General features: G+C 50.3%; 1 protein-coding gene across 9 annotated transcripts in view; it reads left to right on the top strand.

Annotated features, from left to right (window-relative positions):
* GRIK4 (glutamate ionotropic receptor kainate type subunit 4) overlaps nt 1-19,884 on the top strand; it is a 123,827-nt gene that overhangs the window by 91,389 nt on the left and 12,554 nt on the right. For all 9 annotated transcript variants that reach the window (XM_048968462.1, XM_048968463.1, XM_048968468.1 and 6 more), the window contains 6 exons: nt 25-186; nt 3,806-3,958; nt 4,625-4,729; nt 9,829-9,936; nt 10,904-11,107; nt 17,821-17,934. In XM_048968462.1, coding sequence (XP_048824419.1) covers nt 25-186; nt 3,806-3,958; nt 4,625-4,729; nt 9,829-9,936; nt 10,904-11,107; nt 17,821-17,934 — 846 coding nt within the window. The remainder of the gene's footprint in view (nt 1-24; nt 187-3,805; nt 3,959-4,624; nt 4,730-9,828; nt 9,937-10,903; nt 11,108-17,820; nt 17,935-19,884) is intronic.

Below are 19,884 nucleotides of genomic sequence, written 5' to 3'. Positions count from 1 at the left end.
TTTATCTCTATGGGGATTCTTTAGGAGTTTTCACTCCAGCGCCTGGACAGCCAGTTGGATGATCGAGTCAACATCCTGGGATTTTCCATTTTCAACCAGTCTCATGCTTTTTTCCAAGAGTTTGTCCAGAGCCTCAACCAATCCTGGCAGGAAAACTGTGATCACGCTCCTTTTACTGGACCAGCAGTAAGTAAAATCCTTCTCACCACCTCTGTTCATCAGAAGCTTCATCATCCATTGGGACCTCGGGGTAAGGCAGCGAGGGGGGTGAGAAAAACTTCATAACAAGGGACCTTTGGGAACCAGGTGGATGTGGGGCTGGAGAGAGCTTGCCTGCACTTGACTGTCTGCACAGCTTTAAAGAAAACCTAATCCTGATTTGAATTAGATTGAATTAGATTGCAGGGGGTGGTGCAGCCTCAGTTTGGTGTTTCCCTTGTAAAGTTTATCCTTGTGTGTTTGCCTTAGGAATATGGCTTGTGGAATAGGAAGGGGGAGTCCGGATGCAAACAGCATGGGAAAGGCTGGGCTTAGGCAGATGCCAGGAGACTGTGTGGTGTTGCTGCCCTGACATCTTCCTGATGATGAGTGCTGAAATCCTCCCCAGGGGTTCCTCACAACTGGGAGGTTTCGCACAGCAGCACCGCCAGATTGGGATGCAGGGGTTGTGGCTGCAGCTGGGGGAAGGGAGGGAGAAAATACCATCCGTGGAACCGCTGGCAGCTTTTTTAATGAGCTCCAAGTCCCCTTGACAAGCTGCTGCAGCTTGTGCTGCTGAAAACCTCCTTATTATCACTACAAAGTGATCTTGAGTGGACAAAACAAGGAGATTGATGCCCTTTCTGTCTACATCCTATTGGTCTGACACGATGTTCAGGCCATGTGTGGCTGGGACCAGCTGCTCTCCCACATCCCAACCCTGCTGTGGTGTGTGGCTGCCTGCCCTGCTGCAGCTCTGCAGGGTCACAGCTGGGAGGCTTGCTCTGTATGATGGCTGCAGGTCTGTTCTGAGGCATGAAAATAAATTTCCTTCTGATAGAACAAACAGAAGACTGTAGGAAGAGGAGCTTTGCAGGTGTGATGGGGGAATAGCTGAGCTCATTGCTCCCTTTTAGGCTGCATTGTCTTGAACGGCTGGCAAAATCTGTAGGTGGAAGGATGCAAGAGTATGTCTCATTGCGGCACTGTTGGTTTTTTTTTGTTGTTTTTGAAGAGTGAATGAGTTCAGAGCTGAATGGAGCTGTTTAGTTCGTGAGCCTGAGCCTAAATCACCCGTCAATGCAGTATGAAGCCAGCTGGATGTGCCTTTCGTTCATTCCCAAGCACATTCAGCAATACAGTGGGCTTCCTCCAGGCCAGGGAGGACATGGCTGGACAGAGGGGCTTGGCCACACTGCATCACCCTGCAGAAATCACAGATGTGGGATGGAGACATGAAGGGAAGCAATTTTTCTCATTATATCAGAGCAAGAGGGCCTAGAGCACTATGGAAGTGCTATACTATAGTGCATAGAGCACTATGGAAAAGTGGGCTTGGTCCTCCTGAACTGATGTGAAGGTTCCCTCAGTGCAAGGGTGGCCATCACCCATGGTCATCATATCCCAGGTGGTGAGCACAGTGCCTTGCCCAGTGAAGGTACAGAGCAGAGGTGATGTGCAGAACGCCCAGATGGGCCGTGTGTTTCTTCTGCTGTGTCTGCCAGGGAAATCCATTACTACTTTGCAGCATGTTGTCTCTGTGTTCGGAAATCTGGCAGGTCTCATCTCCTGGAGTGCATCCCTCTGTCAGAACATCCCCCTTGTGTCCTGGGAAGCAGATATCTCTTATTGAAAAGAAGGAAGCTCAACAGCTGGAAGTGACAGGAGGGAGGTTTCCCATGAGCTGCAGCATCCCAGGGCTTTCTTGATGGAGCTGAGAAAGTGTCTGAGGGAGGAGGAGGAAGCTGCTTGCTCTAATGCCATTCTCATTAATCACATTGCAAAGAAAGGAAATCAGAGAAAATCATTCAAATTACAGATGGCTAGATTAGGTAATTAGAATTTAGACTAAAACAGATGTTTGTAATTAAGTGTTTATGTCATTGAATAAAATCCAGATTGTAAAGTCTATTTCATAGGATTTTAATGGTTTTAATTCTGTGTTATGTTTGGGGCAAAGATACAAATGACAAAAAAAAGAACCTTGGCCAAACCTGGACTGGCCAAACCTGCTCTTGTTTCCCTGGAGAACAGCTTGCTTTTAAGCATGGCCTTTACGTGGGAGATTTCTGTAAATACCAAATAAAGCACTGCCTTTCACTTAGCTGTGTTTAACCTGCTGGAGGGGGGAAGGTATGCATCCACTGAGGAGCTGTGGCACGCTGGGATGGAGATGAGAGCCTCCTGTTCCCTATGGAAAAGACTCGATTTTCTGCATCACAACCCCCTCCCCAGTTCCTAAATTGAAATTGCACGAGGTCTACCTGAAATCTCAGCAAATTGTTCGAGGTTAAGGAATAAAATATTCCAATCAATAATGTCAAATGCTCCACTAATATCTACAAGTCTCTTGCTCGCCAGCTAATAAGGGATCATTAACTGCTCAGAGAAAATGGAAATCAAAGTCTAACAGGAGGCAATTAAAAATGTGAGGCCGAGGTTCTGGTTTGGTATGAGATGGCAAAATTTTCGTGTCACAGGGGTTGCGTTTGCTGTCATAATATTTTTGATCAGCCAGCTGTGATTAATTTGGTTCCTGATCCAGGAAAAGTAATTGGTAGCCATGTATGATATCCTGTAGCTGGAATGGGAGTCAGTCCACAGTTACTAAGTGTGTGGTAAAGAGCTGCACTGAACAAGGGCCAAGGAGAGGATGGGTCAGAGAGGTCCTGCTAGAAGAGCCAGTGTGGAAGAGAAAAAAGGAGGGGCAGGGAAAAGGATTTGGCAATTGCTTTAAGAAGCAATTAACAAAAGAGACATGGCAGTCAACAAGGTTCTAGCGCTGCTCTGAATAAGACCAGGCAGGGTTAAGTCTGGCTTGCTCTGTTCAAATTAGCGATGTGATGAAGTCCAGGTTTCATTGGGCTGATGGAACTGGGAGAGATGGTCCCTGCAGGGCAGTGGGAGGAAGCGAGCCAAGCTCTGGGAGGAGCAGAGGATGCTGAGCTGCTTTAGGTCACCAGCAGGACAGAGCAGCCCTGACTGCAGACAGACCCGTGGCTGAGCTGGAACGGGGAGGGATGCGCCGTGAAGTAGCCATGAGGAAAATGTAGCCTTGATAGCAATGAGCTTCAATGGCTTAATTCCAGCAGAGTCAGGAAGTGATGGTAATTAAAAGTGAGATCTTATTCACAACAGTGAGCACAAAGAGCAAATGGCCAATTATTACCTAGATCAAAACCCCTGGAATGGTTGCACGTGGGCAGAAGACACGGTTTGTGAGGTTTGGTGGACAAAGGAATCCGATGAAAGGCAAGCAAAGGTGAAAAACAGAGGGGACGAGCTCCGTGGTTCTGGATGTGGCTTCATAGTGCCATTACAGAGAAGGTAGCAGTCAGCAGGAAAGTGGAGGCTGCAGTGAGGGAGGAGATGATCTCAATGGGAAGAGCAGATCTGAGAAGCAGATGTAGCAGAGCCTCCTTTCCCATGGATCTGTTTCTCCCAGCAGTGCAGGAGGGGAGGTTCTCTGGTCCCCAGTGGCGGCTCGTGCCGCTCAGTCGTCTTACCTTCTGTGGGTTCAGCATTCTCCTTGACCAGGAGATTGAACAGCTGTCCCCAAAGGACCGAAACCCAGAAGGCTCATTTCCTTTCGTTCCTTTTCCCCCAGCTCTCCTCTGCCCTGCTGTTTGATGCCGTGTACGCCGTGGTGAGCGCCGTGCAGGAGCTGAACCGCAGCCAGGAGATCGGCGTGAAGCCGCTGTCCTGTGGCTCTGCCCAGATCTGGCAGCACGGCACCAGCCTGATGAACTACCTGCGCATGGTGAGGCTGTGAGCAGGGAACGGGCGCGTTCTGCTCGTGCTGGAGCAGCTTCTGAGCACAGAGCATCGATGGCTTTGAACGCAGCACTGGGAATGAAAGGAGAGGAGATCTGAGGACTGGTTTGTCACTGGCCTTGAAAGTACATGAAACTCCCATTTTTCTCAGGCTTTGCTGTAGAAAAACTGAAGTTAGGTCTTTTTTTTTTTAACATGTGAATGTTTCTAAGTGATTTGAGTTCTGTTTGGAGTGAACTTGAGCTGATATAAGGTCAGGCAGTACAACTGCTGAGAGCTCAGTGCCAGAGGTGAGCTTTCTATGAAGGGGGCTGAGCTATTTGAATGTAGAAGTGTAGTTACCAGCAGTGACCAAGCACAGGAGCAGACCCCTGGATTTCAGCCTGAGTTTGTCAGTCTGAGCCTTCAAACTGAACCAGGCCAGGCAGAAGGCGTGTGTGTCGTGAGTCTGCTTGGGCCACAATCAAAATGCCATTAGAAGAGGAAGCTCCATGAGTATTTCTCCCCAAACAAGGATCAGCTGAACCTAAGCCTTCTGTTGCTGTGACCCACACGTGTGAACCCCTTAGCCAAAGACAAGTACACCCCATCAGTGTCATGCTGCTGCTGCTGGGAGGGCAGCCAGGTGTGTAACTCACTCTCTCTTGGACAGGTAGAATTGGAAGGTCTCACCGGCCACATCGAATTCAACAGCAAAGGCCAGCGCTCCAACTATGCCCTGAAAATCCTGCAGCACACACACAGCGGCTTCCGGCAGGTAAGGGTGTGTGTGTGAGTTGGATCTTGGCAGTGCCTGTGAAGCTCGTGCTGGATGTAAGGTCACATTCTGGTCACTTTTGTTCTGAAGCTCGTGGAGATGCACTAAGTGATTTCAATGGGGAAAAAGTGTGGGAGTTCCCTGAGAATAGGCAAAAATTGGTACTTCAGCTAAAGCTAAGGATGCTGCAGGGCTCAGAGCTTGGTGTCACCTATAGCAAACCGTTGACATTGTGTCCAAGGAATACAGCCTTTATTGGCAAACCCAAAAAGCATTGGAAACCCTAGAAAAAGACTTCATGTGCCTTACTGCCATGGTGACAGCTCTACAGCTGCCCTTTTTTTCTGAGAGCGCCGCTTCTCCTGGATGCTGGCAGAGAACCAAAGCTGCAGTACCTTGCTATCCCACCCCACTCCATCAGAGCATCACAGTCTTAGGAAATCTCTTCTGGTCCAGCAGCAGTGAGCTTTAGCCTTGGCAGGACGTGGCCTGCCAGTTCTTACCTGTCTAGTGACAGCTCGGCTTTGATGCTGCCTTTAGTTGGCTCTGAGTGAGATGGGATCAGGACAGCCTTTTCCCCACAGTGGGATCTCTCATAGCACCGATGCCCTTTTAATCATTCCCCAAGCCCATCACGCTCTGAGTAAAAGTGACAGATCCAAGCCCATCCACATTAATAGGAGACTGCGTTCAGCTGGAGCAAGGGAAACAAATGCTGCCAACCTCGCTCTGACTGCTGTATTTTTGATGTGTTTCAATGTGGCAGGGAGTTCACATGGAGTGCATGGGTTCTTCTGGAGCAATGCTTCTCCAAGAGCTCCACAGAGAGCCCTGGCTGCAGCATTCCCCCTGGCAGCCCTGTGATGCGGCTCAGATGACACAAGTGATGGGTTTTCCTTCCCAGCAGCCAGTAACCGACCTCAGAGTTTGGAGGCAGCTGATTTTCCAAGCCCCAGAAACGCTCTCTCCTCTCTCTCCTTTTCTGTTTTTTTTGCAGGTCCCAGAGGGATCTGGAAGAGATTGATATGACAGTGATTTAGCATCTTTTATAACACAGAGCCCCTGTTTAAAGAGAGGATCTTCCCTCTTTAGCAGGGGATGGTACAGGGGCCTCTGCTTGTACTTCAGTTGGTGCTGGATTGCTCTGTGTGGTCTGTAGTTATGCTTTTCATAACTCACAGCTTGCAGGCTCGCTTTGGGGATGGGCTTTCCCAGCTGGAGCTGTGAACTCCATTGCTGCAGAGGGGAGCCAAAGCCCCAGAGGCTGCAGCCGTTCCACCACACCGCGGATGCTTATCATGTTCTCGCCTAGCGTGCTTCTTGGAATAAAAATAACTAAATAAATCATTAAAATCATTTAATTAAACCCATCGTGAGGGGACGGGGTAAGGAACAGACATCCACATCCTGGGGGCAATCATGTTCCCAAGGGTTATATTAACTGATTTGTCCAGGCTCTTGTTTGAAACGCTCCTATTCCCTTATTTTTAATCAAGCTCACGCTCTCTGCCCATTTCTCTGCCTCTCTCACTCTCTTTCTCTCCTCCACCCTCTCTCCTTCCATCTATCGAAGCCACAGGGACTTCCAGCTCATCAGCTTTGATAGAGAATTCACCGATCTTGAAGCTGATCCAGATCTCAGCCAGCAAACAAATTAGAGACAGTTAGGTTTTAAAATTTGCTGTTGCTTTTGGGCAAGGAGAGACGGGGCTTTTTGACATCCAATTTTTAATACATTTATGTAATGTGCTGAACGTGTTTTTTCCCAGTTTAGCTTAACTAGTGGAAATTTTTCCCCAGCCAGATGAAGGCTGCTCTCTGTTCATAGAATGCGCGATAAAGCACAGACTCATTAATGTGCCGGTGATCCATAGATCTGACAAGGACTGGGTTGGTAAATGTCATCTTTTTATTTTCTCCTTTTCTTTACCAATACAAAAGAGCATCTCTAAGGTACCCGGGCAGCAATTTGCAGTAAAACAAGAGCTCAGGTTTAGCAGCTCAGCAGGAGGAGGAGGTGAAGAGGGGCTGGGGTATTCCTGGCCCCAGGTAGAGGCAAGAGGATGCCCCACGATGGGCACACCACCCTAACCCCACCTTTAGCTGCTGTGTCCTGCTATGGAGCAGTGGGAGCGATGGGGATGCTTAATTGTTACACTGATGAGCTACAGATGAGCAACCAGCAGACAGCTCTGAGATCTGCTGCAGTCCTCACTGCCACGTCGATGCTTTTTAGTTGGCAGTCAGCTAACCGGTGCCTGTGGGGCTCGCTCCTCTTCTGCATGGTTTCAGGGACAGATCCTGTGCCTGGGACAGGGGACAGATCCAAAGTGCCAGGAAGCTTGGTGTGTGTCCTGCTTGGTGATGCTGGGTGTCCTTCTGGGAGCACAGGGGGTTCTGGGGGCTGTGTGCATGTCTTGGGGCTTGCAGGTTTCTGTGGCCACCTCTCGCTGTGTCCCCTGCTGTCTGCTGCAAGGGAGGTTTCGCCTTGGTGTCACAGTGTCCTTCAGAAGTGCCTGGCAACAATGTGCAGTGTCCTCTGAGGGTCTCCATTTGTTTGCTTAATCCCCTTTTCCACCCCTTCCAGAAAATCATTCCCTCCTTTCCAGGCTGATGAAGGCACCATGTACCCAGCACCTACTTAATTACATCTCCTACTGGCACAGTCCCTTCCCCGTCGGAGCCGACAAGGATCTCCAAATGGAGGCTTGATGAGAAATGAGAGCATTTTGCACTCCTTCCTTTTCCCGGGGCCACCGCAGGACAGAGGGTGATGAATGCAGTCTGTAGGACAGTGCCTGCTAACCAGAGCCTGGAGGAGAGCTGTGCTCCTTGCAGCGGTGTCTGCTGTCTGCTGTGAGACAGATTCAGGACTGCCTTTATCTTAATTTTTAGGTAGAAAATAATTAAGGAGTGATAAAGGCCTCTGAAGTTTACGGAGAAGTCTTGCCTTGTCATCTCTCCCTGCCATCAGCTGCCATTCAAGCCCGCAGGGCACTGGGCAGAAGACTTCATTAAAGTCATTAGTCCGAGTGGTATTTTGTCATCTCGTACCATGAGGAGCTCGCAAGCCTGGCCATCACTGATGTGGTCTGAGTGGAGGAGCTGCAGGCGCAGGGGAGCCGGCACTGCTGATACTTCACTATGGAGATGTGAAATCTCTAAGTGCCACTGATCCCCTTCTGCAAAGCAGCTGATGGGAGGGGTCTTGTCTGCCTGCGGGGACACAGCAACGTCAGGAGCAGTGCCACCTCCTTGCTTATCCCAGCCTCGTGCTCCTGCTCCTTGGGTGGTTCACACTGAGACCCGGTGTTTCCTTTCTCCAATAACAAAGATGAAGAAACACCTCCTGCCCCGTGACGCTTTGCAGGGGCATGGAGAGAACTTCTGCACCTGGCCACAGCCTGCCACCAGGTGGTACCATCCGTCTCCAAAGGTGGCAGCTCCAGATTGCAGCCAGGTGGCTGCACTGCCCTCACTGCTCTCCTGGGAAAGCTTTGCCATCACTTCAGCTCTCCTGATCATTAGAAGCCCTCCTCTGATTTTCCGGCTTGTTTATTTCTGGCTGGTTTATATCTATTTATTTTTTTGTGTGTGTGCTAAAGCTATCATTTTAGCTTCAAAAGCTGTTCTACCTCACTGTGATGGGCCTCCTCCACCTGGTATATTTATACAGACCAATCACATCCTCTACTAAAAACTCCCGCGTCCTAAAAACCATGAAGTCCCAGTTCGCAGCCTTAACAACGGGAGCATCTCAACCACGTTTGTGCAGAGCATTTGATTATTTCCTGACGAGCTTCGCAGATGAATTTGTTTTCTGTTTTTCAAAGGCTCTTCATATGTAGATAGAGATGATTAAGATCACCTTGACATCCATCTTACAAGACAGAGAGGGATCTGACAATCCCAGACATCCCCTGACACGTTCAGCTTCAGCTCTGGCGAGCGGCAGGAGAAGTCAATTAGTGGTATTGTCATGCTGTGAGGGGACAGTGCGAGCTGGAATGGGGCTCTGTGAGGTGAGGGACCCCGGCACTGGGAGCACTTGGCTTTGGTGCTGTGCTAAAAGCAAGGTCACATCCGCTGCGCTGCCAGAGGAGGAGGCGGTCAATTAGTCTCAATATGCCAGCAGGGGAGAGATGAATTGGAGAGCAGTGAGGGCTGTTGAAACCGAAGTTAATCTGTCACTAATCTATGGTTGTGAAATCTAGGGGGAAAAAAAAACAACAAGGAAGCCTTGTTTATGGCTGATCCCTCGCTCGCAGAGCGGTTGCTGCAGAGGGGTGGTTGTTCACCATTGCAACAGGAGGCAGTCCTTTGTGCAGAGGTGGGGAATGCAGGCTGGGTCAAAAATGCAGGCTGGGTCAAAGCTGCCCCGTGCTCCAGCTGAAGGTGTGCTTCAAGAGCTCCGTGTCCATGGATGAATGGCAAATCTCCCAGTTTAGGAGCGTGGCGTCTTCTGGTCTACCTATGGGAAAAGACAAGGCTCTTCTGGAGGGCGTAAGGGAGCAGGATCCCAATCTGCGTGCTCTGAGCTGCGTGCTGGAGGTGCTGGTCTCCCTGTCCAGAGCTCTGAGGGAGGCGGATGAGACTCTTGGAGTTAAAATTAGGATTTTTGCTATTCCTCCCCCTTGCTGAAACCTGCGTCACAGCTGAGTCATGACACTCTTCCCAGCACTGGGGTCAACTCCCCAGTGCTGCCACCAGAATTAATGGCAGACACCTGCAGGAGGACAGCAAGGGTTCTGCTTGCTTTCAGACGTGTTACAGAGATGGAGCAAGGCGAGGCAGCTGGAGGCAGGAGCCCCATCTCCCCATTGCTGAGCTCTCACCATGAAATCACAGCACTTCAGCATCTCCTGAAGTTCTCCTCATTCAAGGGAAGGTTTTGGCCTGGCAGTGGGCCACCAGGCTCGTGTACCAACCCACCCATCCCCCTGCCATACCTCTGTCAGGGTGCGTTGCAAAGATAACAGAGCACTCTTAAATTCCTTTTCCAGGGTCAGCCTGTTGGCTGTCAGTCACCGGAGCCATATGGTGGGTGCATACAGTAACTCGCCCTGTAAATTTCATTATTGTGTTGTTTATCTCTCCAGATCGGCCACTGGCACGTTTCTGAAGGGCTCAGCATGGACAACAGGATATTCTCCTCCAACATATCTGACAGCCTGTTCAATACCACGCTCATCGTCACCACCATCCTGGTAAGTGAGGGAGTCACCTGCAGTTCCCATTAGCCTGTTGCCAGCCCGATGCTTAGGGGTGTCAATCAGACAGAGTATTATTCTGTCCTCCTACCCCTCTCTGCCCCCATTACGCAGTGCTGCACACTGATTTCATAAGGAACAGACGATCAAATCTCTAATTACAGCACTGAGGACAATTCATGACAGTGTAATTAAACTCAAGTTGATGTTTCATATGGAAATGATATTTGATGAGTTCAGAAGCAGCTGGGGAGAGGGCTGGGATGGGGATAAGTTGCCATTTTACATTCATCTCTGAATGATGTTCTTGTTTTCTGTACAGCTGGTAAGTTGGAAGGGACAGTTGTCCCTTCTACCCATAATAATTACTAAAATTGGCTAAGATGGGTGCAACTTCTATGCAGCATGACTTCACAGGTACAGGCACCACCATCCTCATCTGACAGATTCCCCTTTGAGGTGCTCCCTACCTAATGCTGGGCTGGCTACCCCATGGTTTTTCCAGTGCTTCTGCTCCTGCCTTAACGCCCCTCAAAATCCTGAAGCACTCTGGGCACTGTTCCTCTGTTCCTCATTAAGTTTGAAGAAGAGCCCAAGGTGGGGAAGAAATTCTGTGCCAAGAGTCTGGGCTCTGTGCATCCTGTGTGAGCTCAAGTGGTCACTGGGCTGCTCTAGCACGTACCAGAAGCAGCCACCAGAGGCAAATCCCTAGATTTCATATCCTAGATTGGGATGAACCTGCTGTACCTCCAGAACACCCCATAACACAGGTGGAGCCAATGAACATCAGTGCAGAAATGGCTCTCCTGGCTGTTCCTTGGGTTCCCAAGCCATCTGGTGAGCTGTCTCATAGGGATGGATGGGACAAGAGATTGGTCCTGGTGCCTCATAGCAGAGCCCCCTCCCCTCCACACCGTGCTGCCCCGGCTAAGATGGGAATGACAGCTGCCCAGTTTCGATGCAGGAAAACCCTTACTTAATGCTGAAGTGGAACCATCAGGAGCTGGAAGGAAACGACCGCTACGAGGGCTTCTGTGTGGACATGTTGAAGGAGCTGGCAGAGATCCTACGCTTCAACTATAAGATCCACCTGGTTGGCGATGGTGTCTATGGAGTCCCCGAGGCAAACGGCACATGGACAGGGATGGTCGGGGAGCTGATTGCTCGGGTAAGTGAATTAACTGCTCCTTTTAGCTGGGTTCTAGTGGGACTTGGCAATGAAAAGCCCCAATGCTTTATTAAGTGCTCCAGGATGGATGAGGGTTTTAGCCTGTGTGCGAGGCTCTGACCGGAGGATCCCTCATTAATGTGTTCTCCGGGTTGCAAATGCATTTGTTGTGTCGGTGAGGCTGTGTGTGAAGCAGGCAGAGCAGGCGTTGGGACCTCTGGGCATTCCCAGGGCTGTTTGCTTTGCTCAGACTCTGAAGTTCTTCCGAATGTTGTGGGTTTTTCCTTTTTTTTTCTGCCTGTGAAAGATGTAATGAAAATTTGACATGGAAGAAAACACAGGGACTGGCAGGGGTCAGAAAAATACACTGGCTGGGGCAGAGAGGAAGCAAGTAGAAATCACATTTCTACCTAGAAAGCTGTTGGCATTTCGGTGCCTTGGCTTTGAGTGTTGTTTTCTGGAGAGGAACGTTTTGTTTGTTTGTTTGCAGTGTGTGCATTGAGATCTTGCTGAGGTTCCACTCTGTGGCGTGCAGCTGGAAGGAGCTGATGGCTCTTGCTGGGTTTGGTAGCATTTATGAGCTCCTCCAGCCTGAGCCCCCCCGCTCACACTCTGTTTTCCTCTGCAGCTGAAGGTGCTTCTTCCCCAGGGATCCCAGGGCTTAAATACAGTTCATGAAATGCTCACAGATCCTTAGTAAAACAGGCTTGGCTAAAGCTAACATCAGGATTGATGCTATTTAAACCGCTGTTCCCTTGCTCACTGGTTCCTGCACTGTCCTGTCATTACCAATATGCCCATGAGAACTCAGTGACAGATTTTCAGCTGGTGGCACATCCACAGTGAGGTTGTTTTTGAGAATCTCAGTACTAGAGAAGCACCTGAGCTGCCCCATCATTACCTTCCCAACATTGTGCAAAGTGGAGGAACAGGGGCCCAAGCCCATCCCCTGATTCTCCGGGCAGGGATTTGAGCTGAGCATTCCTACATGATGTCCCCCAGTATCCATCTGATGTGCTTCAGCTGTCTGATGCTCAGTTCTCCCTTAGGAGCTTCAGCTCAGAGCCAGGTGGAGCAGCTCTGGGGGTAAGGGAGATGCGGAGGGCTGGGGCAGGGCACACACCAGGGGTCTCTGCTCAGCTTGTGTGTCCCCTGGGTCACCTTCCCCAGCAGTGCCAGCTCCTCATGCCAGCTGTGATCCCCCTCTGTCTGCCTCTCCTGAAGAGCCTTCTATACGGTTGTTTGCAAATGCTCAGGGCTATTGGCATAGTTTTTAGACATCTTTCACTCTGCGTATATATATATACACACACACCAAGTACATATAAAGCAGTTCTGCAGCATTTCTTCTGAGAGGCGAGCAGGAAGGCGCGTGGAGCAGTGTGTGATCTGTGCAGGCAAAGGAAGGGAGCAGCCGTCAGATTTTTGGCCTGCTGACCCTGGCAGTGCCTCCCCATTAAATGTGAGCTTCTGGAGGGTGTTTTTTTGGTGGAGATAAGTGTTTTAACTTCATCTTCACACAGAAACAATTTGTTTCTTCTTCAGCTCGAGCCTTATTTAGGAGGATTTTTCTTTCTGCTTTGGCAGGAGCTGGCAAATTCGTGTGAGGCTGAATCAAAAAATGAAAAAAGGGAAAAGGTTTTGTCTGCTTTGTTCTTCCTGGGTTGTGATGGGTCCCAGGGTCAGGCAGGGCAGAGCTGGCTGTGTGCATGCATCCCATCCTGGGACCACTCCAAGCAGAAGAGCAGGTCTGCTGGCTGCATGCCTTCTTCTATCAATGCCTTCATTCCTTCACTGCCTCCAGCTCAAATCCGTGCCCTTTTAGCACAGGGAGGGCGTTTGTCAGGACACAGACCTGCCACAGGTATCAGCACATCCCAGACCCAGAGGTGAGGTTTGACAAAGGGCTGGAAGCTCAGAAGCGTATCCAGCTCCATGCAATACCTTCCCACTGTTTTATTTTCATCTCCGGAATGCCCCCGTGGCAATGAAGCTCACAGCAACTACAGGCTGTATGGGAAAAGTGTTTCATTTTACTGCTTCTGGATGAACCAGCTATTGATTTATTCCTAAGCGTTGAAAATTCTATTACAGCTAATTGTACGCTGTGGTATGATTGAGAAGGGCATGGTATAAATAAACATAAGTTTGTTGTTGAACCAAATTGACAAGTATGTATCTTATCGACCTGCTCACAAAACTGCTGAGGAGCACAGGGCTGGGCTGGCTGTGGGGCGGTGGAAAAGCAGCAGAGGCTCCTGGGTCTGTGCCCTCTGTGTTCAGATCTGGAAACCTCTAAGCACTGTGGTCTGATGGAGACGTGGCTTGGGAGGAATCAAGGACTCAGACCCATTCCTTAGTGAAAGACATCTCAAACTGGGAAAGTAGCAAGCTGATCAATCGCTGTGGGCCAGGACAGTCAAGCACAGCTCCTGTCTGCCAGGCAGGGCAGTGAGGCTGATCTCAGGATGGAGCAGGTTTCCCCTTGAGCCCTGCTGGCTCTGGCATCAGCAGACTTCAGCCTCCAGCAGTCAGGCTGACACCTTACACACCTGCTATCTGTAACAAGCAAACAAGGGGAGCAGCAAATCTTCCCACCTCCTATTGTTCGGAGTTGGAGCCTTTGGGGACAATAGGGCTGAAAGAATTACGGCTCACTTCTTCCCACCACACTACAGAGCCTGGCTTTGACTCCCTGATGCTGTCTTGTCTTCCCTTTCTCTCTCTTCCCAGCACGTCCTCGAGCCGAAATGAATTCACTAGTTAGCTACAAACCAACAGATGTATTCTCTAGGCAATGTGACAGCTCTCTCTTTGTTCCGCCACGGCTGGATTTGCTGTCTGGGTAGTGGAGCCCTTTGGTGGCTGTACTCGGTGCCCATACCCCAGCTTGCAGCGCGTTGCTGGTGTTCAGCATCCTTACTGGGTGTTAAATGTCCTTGCTGAGTGCTCAGTGTTCTTGCTGCTCCTTGAGGAGATGGCTGGTGTGAGGCTGGTGCTGGTGAGAGCAAGGTCGTGCTTTTTGCTTCTGCACAGCATCGCTTGGGGAGCAACATGGAGTGCAGTAACACCAAACCTTTGGCTTCTGTGTCAGTTGTCTGAATCTGGCTGAGATTAGCAATGCTATTAATTATTTAATGCTTTAAAGCTCTCTTTAAAGTGAGGGAGATCACGGACTGTGCACCTCATGCCTCCTGCTCAGAAGCACCAACACCAAGAGCTGGAAGAACTTTAAAGCTTTTGGGGTGAGGTTTTCCAGCTCAGTCTCTAGTGACCAGTTGCATGAAGGTGCTTTACGATCAGACCCTCTCCTCCAACTGCTCCAAAAAGGGAAAGGAAGGAAGGGAGAAGGATGGAGAAGTTATCCGCAGATTGGCAGAGTCCTGCAGTGGGTGTTGAGTGAGAAAAGCTGTGCGTGGGTGATGGAGGGAGGGGGAGTCTGTGTGCACAGTGCAGCACTGCAAACGTGATGAGAGAGATGGGAGAATGGGGGTGAGGGAGATGGGAGAGTGGGGGGAAGGGGGTGGGAGCGTGGGGGGCTGTGAGCAAATGGGGTCTGCACGTGCTGCTGGTTTTGGCACATGCAGGTTGGTCAGTGCAGTGGGAGCTGAGTGGATGTCCCTGCGGGCTTATGGGTCCCATTCCCAGGGAATGGGCTTGTAAGGGCATGGGAACACCTGGCACAAGCTTTCTCCTCTGGTTCCTAGGGACAGTGCAGGTGAAAGAATACAGATGGAAGCAGACCTAGTGCTGATGTCCGCTCTGGTTGCTGATCGCCCCATACATGTTAGTAATTTAAATGGAGGGTGGTAGCCTCTGGGGCATTCTGGCTGTCACTTTGCATGTGGCAGGATTCATGCATGTCCTTAGAAAAATAGTTTGGAGTGACCAGTTAATAGTCTGGAGCAGCAGCACTCATCGCATCGGCCCAGCAGCCAGCACCTCTGCTGCTGAACAGGCTCAGTGAGATGCTGCCTGTCCCAGAGCTGTGCTGGTGATCAGGTGGGTCCTGGAGGCTGACAGCTGATTTTGGCTTTGGAGAAGCCACTTAGAAGGAAAGCTTTCCTTGCCCTCAGCCACACTGTATTGTGCTGGCAGTGAAAGTGGAGAGGGCACTCGTGTGCCTGGGGGATTTATGAACCGAGGTGCTCCTGCAAGAAATCCCAGCCTCGTGTTCCCAGGGCTGTCCCTGTTTTGTCAGCACAAAGCCTGACGCTGCTCAGGCTCTCCCTGTGTGCTGTGTCATACCTGGACAGTGGATTGCCACTGGGCTGACATCAGCCCCATTCATCACCACTCCCTCCTGATGAGCCTTGTCAGCAGCCCCAGTGAGGAGATGGATGCCTCCTCCGGGCTGGCAGTCCCTGCAATATCCTTCTTAAAGCTGCTTAATTGTTGTTCCTCTTCAGGAGCCTGGCTCATTCCCTGTGCTTTTCTCATCCTTCCCAGTGGCAGCATCAGCTCGGCTGCTCCCACAGGCAGTGCTGGGTACAGCCACAGCAACTCCTGCTTTTATCTCAGGCAGCTTCCCATCACCTAGCAAAAAGTTTGGCCTCATTTGAGAGGTTTCTACTCCCCGAATGCCCTAGGTCTTTTATTAAGCCTATTCCACGCTGACATTTATAGCTGAAATTGTGCTGGAAGGCTGAAAATCGCGCAGTGTTTGCCCCTCTTTCCCCCATCCTTTCCCTCCTGATTTCCCTTTTCCCAGGAGTGGATGGAGCTCAGGAGCAGAAAGCAAAACCCTTTTATTCCCAAACACACCATTTGGGCTCAAAACTGTAACTGCTACCCATGCTCAGGTGGGGAGGATGGAGAGCAGAGAGCTGCAGAGCTCTGTAACCAAGAGACGCTGACCTCACTGAATCACACAAGTTTTGTGAACATCAGGGAGCAAAGTCGAAAGCATGAAATTGATGATATTCAGGCAGAGAACACATCGCATGCCATTCCCAGATCAAAGTTTAGCACTGTCAGAAATCAGCCCTTAACTTCTGAGCCTGGGAGAGAGGAAGGGGGAGTCTGACAGAGCGGTGCTGCAAGCAATGCCAGGTCTGTGCTGCAGGGAGCAGGTGGGGATGGGCACAAGCTCCAGCAGCCTGCATATAGCTGGAGCTCCAGTGCTGGCCCTGCAAGGGCAGAGGGTGGGCAGGAAGGGGATGGGCAGAAAGAAGGGGGCTCTGGCTGGGTTGTGGATGCACTGCACAGATGGTGAGTTCTGCAGGTGCTGCTGAGAGCAGCCAGGGGAGCACAGGGCACCCCCAGATCCAGCAGGTCAGTGCTCAGGGCCTTTTTCTTGGTTGCACCTTTGGTTGCAGCACAGCTGACGTCTGTTGGTCTGTGGATTTGCTGATGGACTTCTCCCAGTTCTCCAAACTGAATTCGAGTAATCCATTGTCAGAATTAAGCTGTATCTTTGCAAAGGGCTTTGCTGGCAGAGCTCCCCCCAGGACAAAGGTACCTGCAAACCTTTATAATCAATAGACAAGGGAGATTTAGTGAGCTTTAGGCTTTCCCTGCAGATAAAATTCCTTACACACCGCGTTCCACAGATGACTTGATTCCATCTTTGTAATCTGCTGCTGTTTACACGGGGCTGAACTGCCCGTGCACAATGCTATGATTACCAGTGCCTTTTAAAAACCCTGTGGGTAAATGTCTGGCTAGGCAGAAATTCTCTCCAGCTCATAATTCATTCCAGCCTGAACCTCGCAGGAATCTGTAATAGCTGCTTGGAAACAATTGCAGAAATCTGGCACCAGTCTTGTCCAATAAAGCCGTCCTGCGTGGACTGTGAAATATCACCTTCTCCGTGACCTGTGCACCTTATTTGCTGGTGGGCAGGCTTGCCAATCACCGTGCCTTGCTTTTGCCTTCCCTTCCTCCTGCAGGCTCCAGAAGGGCTTCTACAAGCCTTGCCTTCTATTGGCTTTTCTCCTCATCTGCCTTTAAGCGTGGTGGAGATGGAAAAACATGGGGCAGACCTTGGCCTGGAGGCACTTGGCCCTGTTTTTCTTAAGGAAATAGAACAAGAGCAGGGGCAGAGAGCACGGTGAGAGGGGTGCACCCGCAGATTTGCCTTTGTGCAATGCATTTGCAAGTAGGGCATGGATCCAGGGAGATAAGCTGCATATTTTATCGAGTCGTCAGGCCTGATGGTGCCTTGGCTTCTGCACAGACCTATGAAACTCGGGGACAACAAGTGCAAATAGCTTTCCTTTTCCCCCCTCCCCTTCTTTTTCTCCACATGCATAATTGTCATCCTGCAAAGCAGGCAAACAGGAGAACGGGGGAGGTTTCGTTTTTACAGAAAGCAATTACAGACATTAGAAGAGCTGTGGTAATAAAAATAATGTTTAAAATTCAAATCCCTTATCTACATTGCGAGGATATTAACATCGCAAGGAAGCATTTTATCTATTTTTTTTTCTTTTTTTGCCCCAATCTCATTTGCTTTGCGAGTCAATCTGGAAACATTTGCGCCCTGTCTGGAAGGAGAGCACTGTGTTAAGCTAGGGCTGTGGGAGCAGCAGGCTGCAGCGACGAGCAAAGAATGGTCCAGAGCACGAAATGGATGCGCTTTGGGTGTCTGAGGAGGGTTTGTGTGAAATCCATACAGGGTGAAATGCTGCTCTCCCCAGAGCCCAGTCTTGCAGCGCTGTGCCATGTTCCCTGCCCTTCCCTGCACTCACCTCCTCTGCTTCCCTCTGCAGAAAGCCGACCTGGCGGTGGCGGGGCTGACGATTACCGCGGAGCGGGAGAAGGTGATTGATTTCTCTAAGCCGTTCATGACTTTGGGAATTAGCATTCTCTACCGAGTTCATATGGTAAGAGACTTCTTTTATGACCGTTTATGCGCCTCCATTATTTGCATGCAAACGCTCCTCGTTATAGAAGAAAAGTGAACGGCTCATAAAAATATTTGGTTTTCCTATTTAAGCACAAATGTGCTGGACCTTCATTTCCTTCCTCCTGCCCTGTGTCAGCTCAGTGCATTCAGTTCCCATTGCCCTGCTGGCTCTATCCCTGGGCTCCCAGCTCCCAGGCGCTGCATAAGGCAGGCACTGACATCCCAGTCCCTTCCAGCAGGACGTCCCACTGGTCCCAGTCTGTGGTTGGGAAATGTGCTCTGCACAGTGCTGAATGTGCTGAGAATTACAGTCCTGATTTCCCGTCATCTCAGCAATAACAGCCAAAAGGATAAAACAATTAGAGCTGCCTCTCCCAGCCCCCTCTCTTCACTCGTGATGCTGTTAAAGATGCAGTGTTCAGTACAAATATAAACAAACTTGCGCATACATCTCTCTGCACTGAGTTGCTGCTGCCAAGAACAAACAAGTAATTAAAATCTAGTTAAAATTCCATTTCTTCTGCTACGTGCAGGAATTAGGATTGGTTGTTAGCTGATCAAGAAGGGCCAGACCTTTAGGTAACCATCCCTTCCCAGCCACATCTCTTTGCACCCAGTCACCTGTGTATCCAGAGGTGTTTCTGCTGGTGCCGTGTGGCTGGGATTATAGTTGACTTTCTTGCTTTCTCACGCATCTTTGAATGTTTGGGCATTGATTAGCAGCTGTCCTCTGCCCCCAGTCCTTCCCACAGCCCAGCAAGTCCCTGTGAAGCCCCGTTCCATGGACAGTGTGAGGCTGCATCACTCGCCTCATGGGATGTGCAGCAGTGTCAGTGCAGGGCTTGCATGTAAATGCTGCTTAAGTGCAAGGCATGTGCTGCTGCCACAGTGCAAATGTGTCTGACACATCCACTTTGAGTGCAAGTTCTTTAAGGCAGGGACCGTCTGCTCCTCTTAGTGGTACAGGCATGACACTGGAGAGCTGTGTCCCAGCTCGAGCACATCCCAAAGTGTGCAGGGTTCATACTGAGGGTCACAGGAAGCATTTGGCAGCCACCCCCCTGCTGTCGGTCAGAGCTCGGTCTGCAGCAGTGATGAAGGCTGTGGCTGGGACACAGAGGGCCCCATGAGGGCTGCAGAAGGGATGCAATCTCCCAGAGCTGAGAGCTCCCCAGCTTCTCCTGCCAAGCTGGAAGTGGGCAGTGATTAACTCATTAAACTGGTAAATATTGAATTAGCAGGGAAAGGCAAGGTAGCTCACTGCTCTGTCTCCCCATAGAGATGGGGTTTGCAGAGCAGCTGGCAGCAGCCCCCAGCCCTCCTTTCTGCACCCCACCAGCACCCCTGTGATGTCAGAAATTGCAGCTGACGTATGTTCATCACAGCTCAGATCAGACGTAGCCTCATAAATAAGCACAAACACATCCCTTGCTGAGGGGTAGCCTCCATGCCCCAGTCTCCTCCCAGCGTGATGACATTTTATGTGAATTTTCATTTAACTCAGTTTGCAAATGCTTTTTCCCCCTTCTTCCCCTCCCCACCCACCCAACCCAGCCACCACACTGCGTCTCTTATCACACATAACTGAAGATGGCAGCTTTAAATGGGGCTGTCATTTTTCTCAATTTCACTTGTTGTGATATAATCAAGTATGGATTTCTGACGCGGGGACTCTAATAGGCTTTCTGACTTGCAGGCTGTGAGGAGAAAAGGCTTTTTTTGTTTATTACATCCCTGCTGTGGTCCTGCGGAGGGCAGGAGGTAGATGGTAGGTCCTGAGCTGTACCAGGCTAAGGGAAAGGGCTGGAGCAGGTGTCTGGTGCTTTGCACTGCACAGAGGTGCACTGGAAGGCAGGGTTGTTTGTTGCATGCACTTGCTTTTGCTCACACCTGCCTTTCTGAAAGGTACTGAAGGACCAGCTGGCAC

This window comes from Lagopus muta, chromosome 22 (genome assembly GCF_023343835.1).
Source record: "Lagopus muta isolate bLagMut1 chromosome 22, bLagMut1 primary, whole genome shotgun sequence".
NCBI lineage: Eukaryota > Metazoa > Chordata > Aves > Galliformes > Phasianidae > Lagopus > Lagopus muta.
Note: the sequence above shows the minus strand (reverse complement) of the source record. Positions and strands in the feature narration are given on the sequence as shown.